General features: G+C 54.9%; 2 protein-coding genes across 6 annotated transcripts; one reads left to right on the plus strand and one right to left on the minus strand.

Annotated features, from left to right (window-relative positions):
• The first annotated feature begins 267 nt into the window (after positions 1 to 267).
• HMGA1 (high mobility group AT-hook 1) lies at positions 268 to 8,713 on the plus strand. 2 transcript variants are annotated; one of them, XM_054721924.1, is made up of 6 exons: positions 268 to 379; positions 621 to 734; positions 3,975 to 4,153; positions 5,739 to 5,822; positions 6,454 to 6,504; positions 7,734 to 8,713. In XM_054721924.1, exons 3-6 carry the CDS (start codon positions 4,019 to 4,021, stop codon positions 7,785 to 7,787), a joined length of 324 nt encoding a protein of 107 aa, XP_054577899.1. In that variant the 5' UTR covers positions 268 to 379; positions 621 to 734; positions 3,975 to 4,018; the 3' UTR covers positions 7,788 to 8,713. The 2 variants fall into 2 exon arrangements, with proteins under 2 accessions (XP_054577899.1, XP_054577898.1); XM_054721923.1 differs by having other exon boundaries at positions 269 to 381; positions 3,975 to 4,120.
• A 398-nt stretch (positions 8,714 to 9,111) lies between these two features.
• Positions 9,112 to 11,794, minus strand: SMIM29 (small integral membrane protein 29). Of its 4 annotated transcripts, none has more exons than XM_054721922.1 (5): positions 11,338 to 11,794; positions 10,145 to 10,325; positions 9,968 to 9,993; positions 9,592 to 9,688; positions 9,112 to 9,444 (listed from the first exon to the last, which is right to left on the minus strand). In XM_054721922.1, exons 2-5 carry the CDS (start codon positions 10,253 to 10,255, stop codon positions 9,379 to 9,381), a joined length of 300 nt encoding a protein of 99 aa, XP_054577897.1. In that variant the 5' UTR covers positions 10,256 to 10,325; positions 11,338 to 11,794; the 3' UTR covers positions 9,112 to 9,378. The 4 variants fall into 4 exon arrangements, with proteins under 4 accessions (XP_054577897.1, XP_028017095.1, XP_028017096.1 ...); XM_028161294.2 differs by having other exon boundaries at positions 9,592 to 9,658; positions 11,338 to 11,793; XM_028161295.2 differs by having other exon boundaries at positions 9,592 to 9,697; positions 10,205 to 10,325; positions 11,338 to 11,792.
• Between the last annotated feature and the right edge of the window lie 8,110 nt (positions 11,795 to 19,904).

The raw sequence follows: 19,904 nt of genomic DNA on the forward strand, positions 1-19,904 counted from the left end.
ACTGGGAAACCCTCCCCCACAAGCCCAGGAAAGGCTCCTAGACGACCCCTCGGTGCCCTCTCCCAGGTTCCCCGTCCGAGAGAGTGGGGAGTGGGCCGGCACCTCGGTTTCTCAGCCCGCCCCCGGCGCCGGCGCGGGGAGCTGCGTGCCCCTCCCCGAAGTCAGCACCCACCCGCGGGGCGGCTGGCGGGCGGCCGCCCTTTTAAATCCCCGGGCTCATTTGCATGGCCCCGCCCCCTCGGTGACACGGCTGGCGCGGGCGGGCCCGTCCCCCCTGCCCCTGGGTCGCTCTTTTTAAGCTCCCCTGAGCCGGGGCTGCGCTCCTCTAATTGGGACTCCGAGCCCGGGCTATTTCTGGCGCTGGCGCGGCTCCAAGAAGGCGTGAGTTCGCGGCCCCTCCGGTGGCTTCTGTTTTTTTTAATATCTATCATTTAATGAAATTATTTATTGAGGCCGCGCACGGGCCGTGCCCGGCTTCCTGCCCCTCGCCATCCTTCGGGGGAGGGGGAATATTTTTGTCCCCCCGCCTGGAGGTGACACATAAATACCCCGCGGGGGCCTGGGCGGCGAGCACGCGGCGGCGGCGGTCTCTGAGAACCTCTGCTCTCTCCCGGTTTCAGATCCGCATTTGCTACTAGCGGCGGCGGCGGCGAAGCCAGGCCGGTCCTCAGCGCCCAGCACCGTCGCTCCTAGCAGCCCGGAGCGCGCACCACAGGCCGGCGGCCGAGCTCGCGGTGAGTCGTCCCCGGGGCCCGCGACAGAGGGGGGCGCCCGCGCCCCCGCCGCCCCTCCTGCGAGCCGCCGGGGGCTGCAGCGCGTGCCTCCAGCTTTATTCCCAGGCCGGGACTGCGCGAGCCGCGGGCGGAGGAGGGCCGCGCGGCGCGGGGGCGGGCGGCGGGGCCCGCAGGCTTGGGGAGGGCGCCCGCACTCCTTCCCCCGCGACGCGGGCGCCCTGCGGGGGGCGGGGACCCGGGAAAGGCGCGCGGTGGGGGAGGGGGCGCGCGGCTGCGGCGAGCGCGAGTTGTGCACCCGGCGGATCCCGATGCACCTCGCGCCCGCCGCTCCCGCCCGAGCCCGGGCCCGACCCGGGCCCTGAGTGGGTGGTTGGGGGGGCGGAGAGAGGAACAGGCTGCGGCGCAGCGGGAGAGTGGGGAGCCGGCCGTCCCCCGCAGCCTGGGGAAGTTCTAGAAGTGAGGGGGATGGGCAGGAATCCCGCAATTCGGTCCTGCTCCCGCTCGGCCTTCACCTGGTGCCCCTTTCCGCAGATGAGGCCGAATCGCGGGCCTGGGTGTGGGGCTTCACCCCGACCCCACCTTTGGCCCGGCCCGCGCGCCTCTTCAGCCCCCAGGGCCAGGCCTGCCCTCCACCCCCACAAACTGGTTTCTCTGCTTTGCTGGGCTCTGTTGGAACTAGTCCCTTTGACTCCCCGTTTCAATTTATTTTCCTGGGGCTTTATTTTGCGGAGAGGGCACAGAGGAAGGTGGCTTTCTTCCTCTACCCCGCGCCAGCGCGCGCCAGGTTTCCTGCCCCGAGGCGGGCTTGGGTGCCCCCTCTGGCAGGAAGTGGGGCCGGGTGCACCCGCGTGGCGGTGCATGCGGTCGGGGTGCACCGGTTTCCCGCGCCTGCTAGAGCGCCCCTCCCCCCGCTCATTCTGGCCCCTAGTCCCGCCGGTGGACCTGCAACGGCCAAGCGCAGACACTTGCAGAGTCACCCGGGGACCGAGGGTGGAGCCGGGGGCCCCAGGGACTTAACCAAGCCTCCCAGGCGGGTAAGGAAAGTGGCGGGCTAGGGGGTCGCCAGGAACCTACTCCATCCTGTCCGTCAACTTGCTGTGCTACTTGAGGCAACTTATCAGGTTCTCTGGACTACTTTTTTGTAAAACAAGGCAGCCCCGTGATGATTTCCTGCAAGTTCTCTAAGCATTTGTGGAGCGCACAGTGCGGGCACAGCGTGTAAAGGGGACAAGCGTGAGGACCAAAAGGTCTTAGAAATTGAAGGATTAAGATTGGGCCCTCAAAGTGGCTTTTCCACGACAAGCCTCTGCTGTTCAGAAACAGGTGGAAGACGCAGCATTTGTTGGTCTCACCAGAGAGGGCCTCAGGCCTTTATTCAACTCATGGAGGGCTGGATTTGGGGTGGGAGAGTGGGCTCAAGGGTCCCCAGCAGCAAGAGGTAGGAGGAAGCACCAGATGAAACACAAGCTTCCAGGGAGACCCATCAGCAGCCCAGCAGCGCGGCCCAGGCTGTCTGGGATTGGGGACCAGCTTCACCCAACTAGAACCCCGTCTCGGAGGGGGGCCTCCAGCAGACCACATGTGGGGCCAGTACTCACTTAGCTGATTAATTTTGATGTTTAGTTTGAGAGGGGACCTGTGGTGTAATAGAAGATTTTAATCACTGCCTGTAATTACAGAGCAGGCCAAGCACTGATGATGGAGCAGCTAAAGCCCCAACCACCTTCTTTAAAGGGTCTTCAAGTCTAAAATATTGTAAAATGGGAGAAATACCAGAAAAAGCCCTGCTGTCTGGCGCACCCCGAAGCTTTGAGGATGGGGTCCTCCAAAAGTCATAAATTTGCAAAATGTTTTCTCATTGGAAATTGTCTGAAAAGGAGAAAAGTCATTTTCAAATGTCCTAGTTCTCGTTTTGAATGGAGACTTCCCATTGTTTAGGAATTTTAAAACTATTAATCTGGTTTGACCTTTGCAGGGGTCTGGAGAGGGAGTCGAGGCAGCTGTCTTACCTTGACCCCGTGTTACAGACTGAGGGGCTTTCCCAAGCGGAGGCCTTGGCCCAGCCCACCCTTGACCAAGCGCAGCCAGGAATTGGTCCACATGGAGGTGGTGGCGCCACGGGTTTCCTCACTCCAGTCTCTTGTCTGTAACTTGGGGATAATGACTGGGAAGATTTCGTTTTTTAATTATTGATTTGAGAGAGAGATCAATTAGTTGTTCCACTCGTTTTATGCATTCATTGGTTGATTCTTGTATGTGCCCTGACCGGGGAAGGAACCGCCACCTTGGTGTATCTGGACGACACTAACCAGCTGAGCTACCCGGCCAGGGCCTCTCTGTCCTTTTTATGCCTCGAAGGGGCTCCCAGCCACAGGGTGTAGGTGTCTTTGCAGGGGGAGGTTTTGGGCAAACTCAAATAGTGAGGCTTCTGAGAGGGAACATGCTAGAAAAGGACCAAGAAGCTTTTTAGGGTCAGTCCTGCCAGGGCTCCGGAGGGCCAGCTAGAAGGGTCCATCCCAGTTGGAGAAGCCCCTCCTGTAAGCAGGGATCAAAGGGAACGCTCTCCTCTGGCCCAGGTGGGCAGGATGGGGGTGAGGGGTGAGGGGAGAGAGGAGACCCACCTTTCCGTTGTGGGCTCCTTGTCCTCCGCCAGCCTTGCCCGCTGCAGTTCAACCACCTTCCCGGTTCCCCATTGTGCCCCATCTTTGAACCCCAGGCTTTACCGCCCTGGCCTAGTGGTTGGTTGGAGTGTCAAGGTTGGCCCTGGTAGTCTCAGGTCCTGAGCCTCGAGCTTGCCAGTATTGTCAGCGAGCTGTGCAGGGGACTGCCAGGTGCCCGGGCTCATTCTCTCTGCTTAACTTTCCTCCCTTGCTTCCTGCAAGCCCCCCAGCTCGGTGAAAGGTCAGAAGCTGGCTAGAGAGAGTCCCCCCTCCCGCCCCCTGTGGTGTGAAGACCCCCCCCCCCCCATCTACACCTTTGCTCAGACAGCCTTCCCCCTCAGCTAGGTCTGGGCTGCCTGTGCCTGGGGCCCTGGCCCTGTGGGTGGCAGGCTAACAAAGAGCCCTCTGAACAGGAGATAAGGAGTGATGAGGGCAAAGGGCCTAGCTCCTCCCTGCGGCGGCAGCAGGGTGGGCATCCTGGGTGCAGGCAGTTTCGCTGCAGTACCTTGGAGGGTGGGAGGGATGAGGGCGTAGGGGTGGCTGAAACTGTTTTGTTTAAAACCCCCTTTCCTGCCTTCAGCATCTGAGCCATCGCTCCTCCGCCTGCTCCGTAGAGAAGGGAAGATGAGCGAGTCGAGTTCGAAGTCCAGCCAGCCCTTGGCCTCCAAGCAGGAAAAGGACGGCACTGAGAAGCGAGGGCGGGGCCGGCCGAGAAAGCAGCCTCCGGTGAGTCCTGGGACCGCACTGGTGGGGAGTCAGGTGGGTGTCCAAGTCTTTGCCTCGGTTTACCCCTTTGGGCCAGGGAGGTACCAGGCATCCTGCAGGCGAAAGCAGGAACGGAGCGGTGCACAATCATTCCTGTCTGCATGTCCTCCCCACATGCCTGCACAGCCTACACTCACCAACTCTCAGACCCTCCTGAGACCCCAGCAGAAGTGGGGACCCAGCCTCAGTTCTGCACTGCGGGAGGCCACCTGCTCTTACTTCCGGCCTGTCCTGCCCCCTGTGTTTATAGAACAGTAAAGATGAACTCCGGGAACATGAGAGAGAAGCCTAGGATCTTTAAGCGTGAGATCCACCTCACATATTGCTGTTACGAAAGTTCTGGGTACTCACTGACCGTTGCTGCACTTCCTCATCTCCAGGACAGGGCCTCACTGCCCGTGGGCCTGGCTGGGCTTCACCCTGGCTCCGTACAAGGAAATGGAAGCCTAAGAAGTTGAAAATGGTGGGGGGTTGGTGGCAGAGTGACCCTCGGAACCCTGGTGCTGTCTTCCTCCAGCCTTGCCCTGTGGGGCACCCCGGGAGGCATGGCCAGTGGGCAAAGGCCAGCCTTCCCCTTCCCGGGGAAGAGGAGAGGAGACGAGGCCTCCAGCTCCCCCGGCAGCGAGGTGGAGGGGTGGTCTGCCTTGACTGGGAGCCGGGAGCCAGGAGGCGTCTGGGTGGTGGCATTCAGCTGCCTCTTCAGAGCCTAGTGTGTGGGGCACTCAGCCTTGTAGTCTGCTTCCCTGGGCCTCCCCACCGCCTCTTACTGGGGTGGGGTTGGGGGTCAGAAAGGGGTGTTGGGTTACTGGACCATGGGCAGAAGCCACCCACGGGGAGCCGTGGCTGCTTGCCTCTGCTGCCTGGCTTCTATGCATTATGCAGCAGCTTTTTATTCCGACTTGGGCTTATTAAAATTTTAGCGGCAACAATGGCAGGGATCTCTGGGGTTTCTTCTCCCTGGGAGGCAGCCGGGAGGGGGCCAGCTTACAGGTAGAGGCTGGAGGCTCCCTCCTTTCTACTCTTCTGCATCCCAGAGTGTGCAGCATGTACTACCTGAAAAGGGTGGGCAATGATTGTGGCTCAGGACTCGACATCCTTCATTTAATTTTGATGATACCCCTTACAAATGAGGAAAGTGAGGCTCAGGCCGGAAGTGCCTTCCCCAGGATGTTGGGATTAGTCAGTGGCAGAGCTGAGACGGGGCAGAGCTGCCTGTCTGTCGGCCCCAGGACACCTTCCCCAGGGTCTTCTTGTCGCAGGGAAGCAAGGGCCTTGTATGTGCCCTTGCAAAAGGTGGTCCAACAACTGAATCCCGGCGACTTGTCCCTGCCATTGTGGGTTCTTGGCCTAGGTGATGGCTTGCTGACTTAATGCTCGTGCTAATTTGCATAATCTTAAAGTGCCAGGGGAAGCTGCTGGTGGTGATGCGAAAGCAGGTGATTTTCCTAGTGGTTTGGCTGAGATAATTAGGGAGGGGGTTACTGTGATAAACAAGTGTTTAATGTGGACGAGACAGGCTTGTTCCGGTTGGGGTGGGACAGGTGGCATCCGTGTCTAACTGCCTCCTCTGTCTCTGCAGAAGGAGCCCAGCGAAGTGCCAACACCGAAGAGACCTCGGGGCAGACCAAAGGGGAGCAAAAACAAGGGCGCTGCCAAGACCCGGGTGAGGCTTGGGGGTGGAGTGGCCATCCTAGTGTGCGAAGAGGGAGGCGTGGGGAAGGGCTGGCTTATTCCCAGTCTGCCCCTCTGCCTGGGCTGTGGTGGCGGGCAGTGGGTCCGTGCTAATGGGGAAAGCAGGGTGATGACTGAGGTCTCACTTCTGCGCCTTGGTTCTGCCTGGGACAATGGGGAAATCAAGTCAGAAGTCCTACAGCATCCCTGGCCTGGAGAAAGGAGAGCTGGGCACAGGGACGGGGCAGCCCCACCAGCCCCTGGGCCGAGAATGTTACTTCTATCCTGGGGTCCCCTGGATCTGGGGGTGGGGGTCAGGGAAGGCCAGCTTCCCGGCGGCATCAGGCTTCCAGAGAAGTTGTTTTGTTTTTTATTTTATTTTTTCTAAGACACGACTCATATCCTCTGAGTCATGGGAGGAGGAGGAGGGAGTGGGGGGCGTGTGTGTGTATATTGAGGGGGGCAATGTGGCGGCCAGTCATCACCAGCTGGACCAGCTGGGGTGGGCCTGTGGCTGGGATGAGATTCCTGGGCTGCCCTGAGCAGAGGAGGGCAGCCCACCGTTATTGGATGAGCACTGATGGGGACATTTTTGACTCTGGGTTTTTCCTCTGCCCATCCAGAAAACCACCACGACTCCAGGGAGGAAACCAAGGGGCAGACCCAAAAAACTGGTAGGTGAAGGGGGTACAGGCGTGGCCCCTCTGGGTGGGCTGCTGAGAAATGGGTGAGGCCTACCTGGTCTTGTGCACCCACCATGGAAAAACCATTCTCCCCGACCTGCTGGGTCGGGAATGGTGGCTGTCACCCTTGGCCCAGGCCCGGCTCCTGGCACCTAGTTTACAGGGCTATGTGCCCATGAGGAGTGAGGGCTCCCAGGTACAGAACACCCTTGCCCTGCACTCTGCTTCTAGGGGGGGGATCTTGGAGGTCCTCTAACCTGTCTCCCATCACAGAGTTGAGGAAAGGCTTTCCCAGGGGGGAGGAGTGAGGTGTGTCTTTGCCCTGATCCTGGGGAGGAGGAAGCAGCAGCAAAGAGCTCAGCGCTGGAGGGGTCAGTGCTGGAGGGAGCTGAGGTGTGACCCACACGAGGCTCCTTTCTTTTCTGGGCCCCAGAGCTGGTAGTGGAAGTAGGTTTTCGAGTCAGGAGACCGCCTCCAGGGGGCTCCCCTGAGTTAGCCTCCCCAGCCTTCCTTTTCCCAGCCCTTCCCTATCCCCAACCTGCTCCCTGAACTCCCTGAGGCATTCATTCCTCGAGCTGAGCCACTATCACCAGGGCTGGGGGGGTGGGGGTAGGGGGGCTGGCTGGGCCCCAGGAGTGAGTAACAGGAAACAAGTTGTTTTGGAGTTTGTGCCTGGCACGGGGGCTGCAGCCCGTGGTGTCCCGACATTCCCGCCCCGTGAGTGAGCCCCTGGGCCACACACTTCCCCTTCCTCCCCACCCTGGCCTGGGGTCAGCCTGTGGCTTCGGCCACTGCCCCACAGCCCAGCAGCTGCCCCTGCGTGCCAAGGCCACCTGGTTCTCCTGCACCCTCCGCCACCCCTACCCGTCTCCTCTCCCTGGCTGCTGCCTGCCCTCCCCAGCCTTCAGCTTCAGTGCTGCTGTTCTGGGTTCTGCCCTGTCCCCCACAGTGGGTCCCGGGGCAAGGGAGGGAGGATGGCTCTGAGAGCAGCATGTGTGGTTTTTTTCCCTCCTTTTAAATTCTTCCTTTTTTATGAATGAAGCTGGGCTGTGGAGGTTGCTGAGTCACCCACACACTCAGCCCTGACTCATCCCCCTTCTGGAGAGCCAGGGAGGGGTGGGGGCAGCAGGCCTGAGTTCCCTCCCCCGCAACTGGGGGTGGAGGAGGAGGAGGGCCAGGCCTGGCACCCGTGCTGATGGCCCTGCCTGTCCACCTCACAGGAGAAGGAGGAAGAAGAGGGCATCTCACAGGAGTCCTCCGAGGAAGAGCAGTGACCGTGCCACCTGCTTCCTCCCTGAGGAGCCGTTTCCTTCTGGGACTGGACAGCTCCGCTCCCACTGCCCCGCCCCCTCCCCCGGCCACCACCACCCACCTGCGCCCGCCTGCACCGCCACACTACACAGCACACCAGCCGGGCCCTGGTGGCCCGAGTGGGGAACAGTTTTCCTTTGGTCTCGATTCCCAGCACCCTCTCACCCCCACATGCATTCCCCCCGGCATCCTGACAAAGCTGACATCCCACTTAGCTGCACCCCATGCCTGCTGCGTCCCTGCTCCCTGCGTGGTGGGGGCATTGCTGACTGGGCTCCCGGTTTAGGGGGTCCCTTCCCCACTCTTACCTCTGGCTTCCCATTAGGGGGCCTGGGAGGGCTCCCCTGGCCTTAAAGGGGCCCGAGCCCCATCTCACTCTGACATGCCCACTCCACTGTCCTGGCAGCAGCACCTGTGGCCATGGATAGTGTTGTTTGGCCCCAAGATGCCCCAACGAACCTGTGTCTGTCTCACCAGGTGTGGCTCACACCCCCTTTCCTTCCTTCCACGAGGTGCCTAGCCCTGCACGAGGTTGAACAGCGCCCCCCTGTGGCACAGGAGGGAAGGCAGGAGGGGTGTGAGCCCCTGACCCCATCTGCTTCCACTCGAGGCCTCCAGTTTCCTCCCCCTCACATGGGGCACTAACAAGGAGCGAGCCTTGCTCACTCCCACCCCCTGCTCCTCCCCACCCCCCAAGGTTCTGGTTCCATCTTTCCTCTGTTCACAAACTACCTCTGGACAGTTGTGTTGTTTTGTTCCATGTTTCATCCTTAGACATCTGTCATTGCTGCTACCAGCGCCAAATGTTCACCCTCACCGCCTCCTGTTCTGCCCACACTCCCCTCCCAGATGCTCTTGGGAAGGAGCAAGAGGCAAAGCAGGCTGGGAATAGACTACTCCAGTCCCAGGGAAGGTGGGGTAGAGCCTTCCCTAGGATGCTGCAGCAGAGTGAGCAGGGGGCCTGTGTTGACAGCGGAGAGTGTAGGGCCACCTCCCCCTGTTCTGCCGGGAGGAGGTGGCCATTATTTGTCCCAGCCTGGGCCCCTCCCTCTGGTTTCCTACTTGCAGTTACTTGAATAAAAATATATCCTTTTCTGGACTGGAGTCTCTGTACAGGGGGGTGCGGTGGGGGTGTGTGTGCCTGGAGCAGGTGAAGATGGAAACTTAGAACCTGTTGGGCGGTGGGGGGGCGTGGCTCGAGCTGCCCTGCCCAGCTCTTCAGGGTGGAGGCAGGAGGATGGAAAGCAGTCACCTCAGGAGGTAATTTAAGGCATTTGAAATCACCTCTAACCACAAAACATTTTATTTACAAAATATGTATACGAAGACTATACATCCGGCCCTGTCACCGTGGAAAGCGCTCCCAAGCCAAGTCAGGGAGGGCCCACCCCAAGAGGAAAACACCGAGTGCCTGGGAGCAGGCTCAGCCCACAAAGGACTAAGGGATGGGGTGGGTGGGAGGAGTGGAGACCCAGTGCCCAGCAGGGGGCTGGGTGAGCAGGTGGGAGGGGAAGCAGCAGGCGGCAGGACCCCATGGTTCTGAAGGTGAGGGTGTCAGGTCTTGACATCCAGCAAGGGCATCCGCTTGTGCTGGTAGCCACTCTGCCAGCCGTGCACCACCTGTGGGGGAGACGACGGTGGGGCTCAGGCCCCTGCAAGAGAGGCCTTGCTACTCATCAGTCCCAAGGGGGAGGGCTGAGGGCAGAACCAGGCTCTGGTTTCCAGGGTGAGAGCAGAGCAGACCCCCCTCTGCTGGCTCCGTCTTACCTTCAGGTCTCCCATGTCAGAGAGTAGCTCCTGCTCAGCCTCGTGTAGCTCCTCAGCGGGGTCATAGCTGTACATGGGGAGCAGGTGATGGCGAAGCCTGTCCACCCTGGGGGGCAGGGGAGGGGTCAGCCCAGGGGCCCCCCTTAAACATCTGACCGCCCTGTCTCCACTCCCCCAGGCTCTAAGGACAAAGGGGCCTCTCCCCAGCGGGTAAGCTGAGCCTGGGCAGGAAAACCTAACAATGGGGTGTAGGGGATTTCAGGCTTGTGTCAGGATGGCGGAGGGCCATCTTACATGTATGCAGAGGACACTAATCCTGTGAAAGGACATTTAAGCCAAATGTGGGGGAGGCAGTACTGGGGGCAGGGACACTCACCGCTTTTTCTTCTGGACATACATTACCTGTAACAGAGACAGCGCTGTGGAGGCTGGGCAACCTGCACAGCCCACCCACCTCCACAGCCCACTGCAGGACAGCTTGTTCAGAGACCAGGCCCGCCCAGCCCCGGTTAGCAAAGCTGTGGGTGTATGTGCGAACGAGGGGGCTCCTTACCACAGCCACCACCACCCCGACCAGGGTGATGAGGAAGAAAGGGCCCAGCACATAGCCCACCATGGAGTCGCTGTTGGCCCGGGGGGCGTTGGGCACTGTGGTGTTACTCATGACATCGGCAGCCGGGGGGCTGTGCGGTCAGCATGGGCAGTGCCTCGGGAGGGCGCCTCCACTGGGCTCCCTGGGGAGGAGGAAGGGAGGGCATCGGTTGCAGCCAGAGTGACACCCAGCCCCTGGAGCCTTCCCCAAGAGCTGGTGATACATGAAATCTCGGGCCAGGCACGGGGACAAGGAGTCCTCCCGGTACCCTAACCTTCCAATGACTCTCAGCAAATCTTGGGTGTGAAGGGGCACCTAGGGGAGGCCCAGACCCAGAGACTTAGTTCTGCCCAGCTCTGATTCCCCAAATCAGGGTGGGGCCCAGCTCAGGTGCAGGCCAAACACTTGCAATTCTAAACTGGGGAAAGGTTAGACACAGGTTCCCAGCTCCTGCCCCGACCTCCTGGGGTGCTGGGCTGCCAGCACCTATGCAGTGAAGCAAAATGGGGAAGTCGGGTAAAAACATGAGGGTCCTGCACTGTGGCCCCGGGGATGAGGTAGGCACACTGGAAGGAGCCCGTCTCAGTCCTGATCCAATCCCCACACTTCAGGCTACAGTATAGGCTGAGTGTGTCCTCCTCGTCCCTGGTGTCACTCCAGACACACAGTCTGGGCATCCTCTTCCCTGTGTCTCCTGCCTGGGTGGACACAAGTTGTTAGGGCTGGACTGCATCTGTGAGGTGAAGTCCCCTTCCTCTGGGCTCCGCCCAGGTCCCTACCCTCCTGGCCTGAGCTGACAAGTAGGAGAGGGTCAGCTCCCACCGACAGATGCAAGGAGACTGTCCTTGCGCGGCTGCACACAGATGCCCCTCGGTCCCTGGCCCTGGCTCGCCTGAGTCTCCACCCGAGGGCAAGGTGTGAACCACCTGTCCCGGTGTTCGCGGGGGCAGGTTGCTTAGTCGCACGCACATCGTCGAGAATACATGTCGGGGTGGGGAGAGTATCAGGCCGTTCCCAGGGCTCTGGGAGGCTCAGGCCGGGGGAGGGAGGCTTGGAAAGAGGGTAGAGGGGCCCCGGCATCCTGGAACCCCGGAACCCCGAGGCGTGGACCCATGTCAGCGCTCGGCAGCCCATCCGACCCGGCCATGCCTTACCTCCCGCCGTTGCAGCCCGGACAGGAACGCCCTCGGTTGGCTCCCGGGCCCCGGAAGAGGCTGGAGGCGCGTGATCAAAGGACCCGGGGAAACGGGCGGAGCCTCAGGTTCGGAGCGCGGCCAATCCGGCGGCGTGAAGGCGGGGACGGACCGGGTTGCAGGGTCCACCCCGCGGCGGCAGGGGGCAGCCGAGGGCTGCGCAGCGGGGGGAGAAGCGTGCGCGGGAGGGGGCGGGGCGCGCGGTTTCCCGGCGTGCCCCGGGGCGGACCTCGTGGAGCGCCCGCGCTGGGGACTCCCGTTCCCGGGCGAGGCCTGGCGTCCGCGCTCCTCCTCTCGTTGGGACGCGGAGCAAAGCCGCCTCTAACGCTTTGCTCAGGCGCTGGCGACTGGGGCACGTCCCTCCCGGCAGGGCCCTGCCCCGGCCGATAGGCCTCCATTAACACGTTGCGTCCTCCACGCCTCCTGGCCGCGCGCTGAGGGCAGAAGAGGCGGGCGGGTCAGCTCCTGCGCGGCCAGCCCACGGACCTGCCCACGGACCTGCCCACGGACCAGCCCACGGACCAGCCCACGGACCTGCCCACGGACCTGCCCACGGACCTGCCCGCGCTGCCCGCGCCTCGGTCCTAAGGCCGGGAGCACAGGCCGAGGCGGTGTGGGAGCAGGCACACACCGCACGCCCAGGCCACCTCTGGGGGGGGGGGGGGCACAGAAGGAGCCGCGGGGTGACCAGGGGGTTACAGCTGCTGGCTCAGCAGGCAGGCTTGGGTCAGAGCTTTCCTGGCCTGATCATTGAAATGTCACACACCTGCTGGATAAGTCTGAGTAAGATTGGTGGGTTTTTACCAGTGTCCGTATTCTGGTTGGTATACTATAGTTTTGCCAAAGTTATTGGGAGCCCCAGCCAGGTGGCTCAGTTGGTTAGAGCATCGTCCTGTACCCCAAAAGGGTCGTGTAGGGGAGGCAATCGATCCATGTTTCTCTCCTTCCCCCTCCACCCTTTAAAATCAATAAAAACATATCCTCCAGTGAGGATTTATTATTATTATTATTATTATTGGGAGAAGCTAGGCAAGGGTATCTCTATTATTTCTTACCACCACAGGTGAATCTACAGTTACCTCAAATGGTTTTATACCAGACCCCCTCCCCCCCTCCTGCCCCCGCCAGAATCACATACAATTGGGGAAACTCCAGACTGGCAGGTGATGGAAACCACCTAAGAACATAAAGGTTGTTGCAGTTGAACCAGGCTGAGATCCTCCTCCTGGGTCCTCGGGTGCTACTGGAGACACAGGGATGGCCTGGGTCCCCCTATTTTTTAAAAAAAATATTTTTATTGATCTCAGAGAGGAAGGGAGAGGGAGAGATAGAAACATCAATGATGAGAGGATCACTGACCAGCTGTCCACCGCATGCCCTTCACTGGGGATCTAGCCTGCAACCTGAGCATATGCCCCTGACCGGAATCAAACCCAGGACCCTTCAGTCCACAGGCCAACGCTCTGTCCACCGAGCCGAACCAGGTAGGGCATGGGTCACCCTGTTTTTGCCAGAGGCAGCCCATGGCATGGACATAGTTAAGCTACTGGGTCTGATCTGACCTGTCTCCGAAGGTCCTTCCAGAGAAGGTTGGCTGATTCCACCGAGAACCAGACTGTAGGTGGAGACTTCGGCCTCTCGCCTCCAGATGCAGCCCCCTGACTGTGGTGGGGAATCAGACAGGGAAGCAATCAAAGAGACGCCTCGTTTGGAGGCTCCAGGCGGATTTCCTGGTGTTCTCGGCCTTTTGAGTCTGAGTAGGGAGACCATGCAGAGGGAGGAGCCACCTCCTCACGCAAGGCCTGCCTCACATTGCAAGGCAGTGGGGATCAATTAATAGGTTTCATTTTTTAGAATTTACTTTTCCACAGTATTTGTTAATCGTTTATTTATCAAGAGAACTATTCCTCAGCTCAAATATCCCTGTTTCACAGTTCAGGAACACAGCTCAGTGACAAACTTCCATGGAATTCAACCCAAGGAAATTCTTTACATTCCGATTCTTTGCACTCTGAAAGACACCAGCCTTCTTCATCTCCTCAAAATCTTGCCTGGAATTACAGTTTCTGTAGGAATCCGCGTATGCCTTCTTTCTTGGTTCCCCCACAGCAAACTTACAGAGAGCTGCAGCCCCCAGGGACACAATGGTTGTTCCAACAATGTGCAGTCACATTGAGGAAGGCCAACATCTGAGGTTTTTGTCAAAGTACCGCAAGTGTCACCGGACAGGGACCCGGCCCTGAGCTCGTCTGTCTAGGACAAGCGGTTCTTGACTTCAGGAAAAATGTCACACCACCAGTCCAGGTGACTATGAGGGTCTGTTAATTAAAACCGGGGACAGAGAGAAATAGGAAGGGCTTAGGATAGAAGAAGCCACAAGTGAGTTAGGCTGGGCTGCCCTAGCTCTCTGGGAGTCAGAGGAAAGGGCCTTGGGGACAGGTTTAGGGGTTAGCCTGGGATGACTGCTGCTGCCCATTGCTCCCCTGGTTGTAAGGGTCATTGCGTCCCTTAAAGTTGAGGAGATGCGTGCCTGTGGGGGAAGAAGAGGGAGAAGGGAAGGCTAGGGCCTGCTCCCAGGAGGGAGAGTGCACACTGCATCCTTTGTCTTGAGCCTTTTATCTCTCTCTTGCAGGCAGGAATCTTAGGGGAGGGTTACAGCAGAATATTCATCCATTTCCTAGGTGTGTGTGGTTTCTGTTGTTAATCCTCACCCAAGGAAATTGATTTTTAGAGAGAATGGAAGTGAGGGAGAGAGACAGAGAGAGAAACATCGATGTCTCATGTCAATTGGTTGCATGCCCACGAGTTGAGTCTGCAACCTAGATACATGCCCTTGACCAGGATCAAATCTGGGAGTGATCCAGGGTAGAGCATCAGTCCATGGGCTGACGTTCTAGCCACTGAGCCAAACCAGCTAGGGCTCCAGGTGTGGGTTTTTTTGTTTTGTTTACATTCACAGAATTTATTTAAAAATAAAGTCTCCCTATAAGTGGACCACACAGTTCTAACCTGTGTTATTAAAGAGCAATTTGTGCTGTTATTCAGAATTATTTCTTTTTTAAAAATCTTACTTGTTGAAAGTATTACATATGTCTCCCTATTTCCCCCATTGACCCCCTCCAGCCCACCTCTTCCCACCCCCCAGGCCCTTTCCAACCCACTGTCTGCGTCCATGGGCCGTGCATATATGCAGACAAGTTCTTTGGTTGGTTACCTCCCACCCACCCACCTTCCGCCTCATTCCCTCTGAGATTCCGCACTCTGTTCCATGCTTCCATGTCTCTGGATCCACTCTGTTCATCCGTTTATCTTGTTGATTAGATTCCATATATGAGTGAGATCATGTGATACTTGTCTTTCTCTGACTGACTTATTTCATTTAGCATGATATTCTCCAGGTCCCTCCATGCTGTCTCAAAGGGTAAGAGATCCTTCTTTTTTACTGCTGCAGAGTATTCATTCCATGGTGTAAATGTACCACAGCTTTTTTATCCACTCATCTAGTGATGGGCACTTGGGCTGTTTCCAGATCTTAGCTACTGTAAAATGTGCTGCTATGAACATAGGGGTGCATACATTCTTTCTGATTGGTGCTTCAGGTTTCTTAGGATACTAGTACATTCCTAGAAGTGGGATCACTGGGTCAAATGGCAGTTCCATATTTAATTTTTTGAGGAAACTCCATACTGCTCTCCACAGTGGCTGCACCTGTCTGCATTCCCACCAGCAGTGTGCGAGGATTCCGTTTTCTCCGCATCCTCGCCAGCACTTGTCGTTTGTTGATTTGTTGATGGCAGCCATTCTGACAGGTGGTACCTCGTTGTTTTAATTTGCATCTCTCTGATGAACAGTGACTTTCAGCATTTTATCATATGTCTCTTGGCCATATGTATGTCCACTTTGGAGAAGTGTCTATGTCCTTTGCCCATTTTTTAATTGGATTGTTTATCTTCCTTTTGTTAAGTTGTATGAGTTCCTTATATATTTTGGGTATTAACCCTTTATCAGATGTATCATTGCCAAATATGTTCTCTCATACAGGGGGTCCCTTTTAGTTTTGTTGATGGTTTCTTTTGCTGTGCAGAAGCTTTTTATTTTGATGTAGTCCCATTTGTTTATTTTCTCCTTAGTTTCCGTTGCCCTAGGACAGTGGTCGGCAAACTCATTAGTCAACAGAGCCAAATATCAACAGTACAACGATTGAAATTTTTCTTTTTTAAAAAAAATATATTTTATTGATTTTTTACAGAGAGGAAGGGAGAGGGATAGAGAGTTAGAAACATCGATGAGAGAGAAACATCGATCAGCTGCCTCCTGCACACCCCCCACTGGGGACGTGCCTGCAACCAAGGTACATGCCCTTGACCAGAATCGAACCCGGGACCCTTGAGTCCACAGGCCGACGCTCTATCCACTGAGCCAAACCGGTGAAAATTTGGCGAAATTTCTTTTGAGAGCCAAATTTTTTAAACTTAAACTTCTTTTAATGCCACTTCTTCAAAATAGACTCGCCCAGGCTGTGGTATTTTGTGGAATAGCCACACTCAAGGGGCCAAAGAGCCGCATGTGGCTTGCGAGCCACAGTTTGCCAACCACGGCCCTAGGAGATGAATCCATAAACATATTGCTATAAGAGATGTCTGAGATTTTGCTGCCTATGGTTTCTTCTAGGATTTGTATGGTTTCCTAACTTACATTTAGGACTTTTATCCATTTTGAGTTTATTTTTGTGTGTGGTGTAAGTTGGTGATCTAGTTTCATTTTTTTGCATGTATCTATCCAATTTTCCCAACACCATTTATTGAAGAGACTGTCTTGACTCCTTTGTATGCTGTTGGCTCCTTTGTAAATATTAATGAGCGCCGAAACCGGTTTGGCTCAGTGGATAGAGCGTTGGCCTGCGGACTCAAGGGTCCCAGGTTCGATTCCGGTCAAGGGCATGACCTTAGTTGCGGGCACATCCCCAGTAGGGGGTGTGCAAGAGGCAGCTGATTGATGTTTCTCTCTCATCGGTGTTTCTAACTCTCTATCCCTCTCTCTTCCTCTTTGTAAAAAATCAATAAAATATATTTAAAAAATTATTAATGAGCATAATGTCTTGGGTTGATTTCTGGGTTCTCTATTCTGTTGCATTGATCTATATGCCTGTTCTTGTGCCAGTACCAGGCTGTTTTGATTATAGTGGCTTTGTAGTATAACTTGATATCTGGTATTGTGATTCCTCCAACTTTGTTCTTCATTCTCAAGATTGCTGCAGCTATATTGAGTGCATATATATTTACCAGGGTTATATATCTTCTTGTTGGATTGATCCCTTGTGTATTATGTAGTGACCTTTGTTGTCTCTTGTGATGGCCTTCATTTTGAAGTCTATTTTGTCAGATATGAATATTGCTACTCAAGCTTTTTTTTCCTTTTCCATTTGTATGGAAAATTTTTCCATTACTTCACTCTCCTCCTGTGTGAGTCTTTTGTTACGAGGTGGGTCTCTTGTAGACAACATATAGTAGGGTCATGTTTTTGTATCCTTTCAGCTACCCTATGTCTTTTGATTGGAGCATTTGATCAATTTACATTTAAGGTTATTATTGATAGGTACTTATTTATTGCCATTTTAATTCTGTATGTCTAGGTTTCTCTCTCTATTTCTTCTCCTCATTATAGCAGTCCCTTTAACATTTCTTGTAATGCTGTATTGGTGGTGATGTCCTCCTTTAGCCTTTTTTTTTTTTTTTTTGTCTGGGAAGCTCTTTATTTCACCATCTATTTTGAATGATAGTCTCGCTGTATATAGTAATCTTGGTTTCAGGTCATTGCATTCCATTACCTTGAGTACTTCATGCCATTCCCTTCTGGCCTGTAGAGTTTCTGATGAAAAATCAGGTGTCAGCCTTATGGGGGTTCCTCTGTAGGTAACAATTTGCTTTTCTCTTGCTGCCTTTAAAATTATCTCTTTGTCTTTAATTTTTGGTATTTTAATTATGATGTGTCTGGGCATGGGCCAATTCGGGTTCTTCTTGCTTGGGACTCTCTGTGCCTGCTGAATTTGTGTGACTTTTTCCTTCACCAGATTAGAGAAGTTTTCTACCATTATTTCTTCAAACATGGTCTCTATTCCTTTCTCTTTTTCTGTCTCTACTGGCACACCTATTATTCGAATATTGTTACTTTTCTTGTTGTTCCATTGGCCCTTTAAGCTGTCCTCCTGTTTTTTAATTGTTTTTTCTTTTCTTTATGGTTCTCAGATTGTGTGAGTTTTTCAACCCTATCTTCTAATCCATTGATTTGATCCTCAGCTTCCCCTAATCTGCTGTGTATTCCTTCTAATGTGTTCTTTATTTGTGCCATGTCATTCTCTTTTCCTGTTTTCATAGTTACTATATCTTTTTTCATGCTTTTGAGCATCTTCACCATCATTATTTTGAACTCTATATCAGATAAATTTGTTACCTCCATTTCATTTAGCTCTTCTTCTGGAGAATTCTCTTGTTCTTTTATTTGAATATTGTTTCTTTGTCTCCTCATTTTGGCTTCCTTTTTGGGTTTGTGACTATGTATTAGGTAGATCTGCTATGCCTCTCAGTCTCTAGTGCAGGACAGTGTCAAATGCTGTTTCTGACTAATTGGATCAGGCAATGACTCAAAGCCTCCAGAGATCACCTCTGCCTACAGACAGATAGGATTCTGTCTTGAATAGCCCTCACGTAATCATCCATAGATGTGGTCTGAGTTTTTATAATAGGGTGGGGCAATTGCTTCTGCTAGGAGGCTAATTGTTATTCTTAGTCTCTTAATGGGCCTCAGAAACTTTGCCCCATAGGACAAGTTGTTTTCTAATAGGGTGGGTCAACTGTCTTCCTCCCGGGAAAAGCTGCCTATATAGCAAATGTCTGAGTGAGAAAGATGACCTCCACAGTGTGAGGGAATAACTCAGCACGGAAACTGGAGCGTCTGCCTTCTGAGCTCTAACCCAAGAGCCCCCAGTCCTGGCTTCTGCTCACACAACTCCAGGCTACCCTGTCCTCCCTCTGCTGGAGCACAAGGTACCTGGCTCCACAGGGAATTTTGTGCATTGGCCCTTTAAGAGGGTGCCTGCATTTCCAGCATCTCTCCCTGGCAGACAGCAACCACACTGCTTTTCACAGCCAGATGTTATGTGGGTACCCTTCTCAGTTCTGGCGCTCTCTGCTGGGGGTCCCAGCTTGGGGATTAGAGCCCAGGGTTCTCAGTGGCACCCCCACAGCTGAGATATCTCTCTGGAACCTCAGCTGCTGTCTGTGGGAGCCCAGCCAGCCCTTTGGCACCTCTGTCCCTCCTACCAGTCTCTGTGCGGTCTCCACTTTCCATCCTCCATTATCAGGGTTCTCTCCAGCGAGTCTTCTGTTGATTGTTCAGGAAATTTTTCTATATTTTAGTTGTAATCCCAGTTTGGTCCTGGGAGCCTGTCTGTGCATCATCCACTTACTCTGCCATTACATCCATTTTTAATCCCAGGTGTGGTTTTTGAGGGTCATGGTCTCTATTGATTGGTCAATGCCAGGGCAGGAGGTTGTTAGTCATTGCAGCTGGTCCTGATGTCACCCACATGATTTTGCTGCTTTTCTGGGCCTGGAACTGAAATACAACTGAGGCCTAGAAGTTATCTCTAGGGAGGTGACTTTCTGTATTTGTTATAAATTGCTCTGCCAGTTTGTTCAGCTATTTGTCTCATTTTCTCCATTCCACGTGTCCTGGCTTACTGGTCTGGCTCAGAAGCCCTGATATTTATTCTCCTCAACTCCATGTCCTTCCTCACTCAAGTGATAGGTTTTTTGTTTGTTTTTTTAAATTATATTTTATTGATTTTTTTTACAGAGAGAAAGAGAGAGGGATAGAGAGTTAGAAACATCGATGAGAGAGAAATATCGATCAGCTGCCTCTTGCACACCCCCTACTGGGGATGTGCCTGCAACCAAGGTACATGCCCTTGACCGGAATCGAACCTGGGACCCTTGAGTCCGTAGGCCAACGCTCTATCCACTGAGCCAAACCGGCTTCGGCTCAAGTGATAGGTTTTAGAACCCAGGCCTCCTTGGCTGCCCACACACCCAACCTTTGTCCTCATCCCTAGGGCTTCTAACCATGTATCTTGAGGCTTAGTGGTCCCAGGAGCAGGCCTAGTGGTCACATTGGCTGGGCCAGTGTGTGGAAAGGGTTGGAGTCTCAGTATCAGAGACTTAGCATGTTTTTCTTCCCTTACTCCTAGAACAGAACACTGTTTTGAGCTAGGCAGGGCAGGTGGGACAACCCCAATTTACAAATGAGTGAGCTGAGGCCCTGAGCAATGTGCTGACTTCCCAAGGATGAGGCAGACTGGGTGACAGATGGGCCCTTCCTCCTGGACAGCTCTGTGTTGGCAGTTGCTCCAGGGCTGCATTTGAGGCCTGGTTAGTTCCTGTGATGAAGTGGACTGTGGTAAGTTAAAGATGTATACTGTAAATCCTAAAGCAATTGGTAAAATAACAGTTATAGCTAATAAGCCAGAAAAA

This window comes from Eptesicus fuscus, chromosome 10 (assembly GCF_027574615.1).
Source record: "Eptesicus fuscus isolate TK198812 chromosome 10, DD_ASM_mEF_20220401, whole genome shotgun sequence".
In the NCBI taxonomy this organism is placed as follows: domain Eukaryota; kingdom Metazoa; phylum Chordata; class Mammalia; order Chiroptera; family Vespertilionidae; genus Eptesicus; species Eptesicus fuscus.

Bases quoted from the DNA above. Each gene is read 5' to 3' on its own strand.
- HMGA1 (XM_054721924.1), top strand. From the start codon at position 4,019: ATGAGCGAGTCGAGTTCGAAGTCCAGCCAGCCCTTGGCCTCCAAGCAG. The intron at 5,823-6,453 runs GTGAGGCTTGGG...CTGCCCATCCAG, and splicing joins AGGGCGCTGCCAAGACCCGG to AAAACCACCACGACTCCAGG. The intron at 6,505-7,733 runs GTAGGTGAAGGG...TCCACCTCACAG, and splicing joins GGGGCAGACCCAAAAAACTG to GAGAAGGAGGAAGAAGAGGG.
- SMIM29 (XM_008152009.3), bottom strand. From the start codon at position 10,255: ATGAGTAACACCACAGTGCCCAACGCCCCCCGGGCCAACAGCGACTCC. The intron at 9,994-10,144 runs GTAAGGAGCCCC...TCTCTGTTACAG, and splicing joins TCGGGGTGGTGGTGGCTGTG to GTAATGTATGTCCAGAAGAA. The intron at 9,445-9,591 runs GTAAGACGGAGC...TCTCCCCCACAG, and splicing joins CTGACATGGGAGACCTGAAG to GTGGTGCACGGCTGGCAGAG.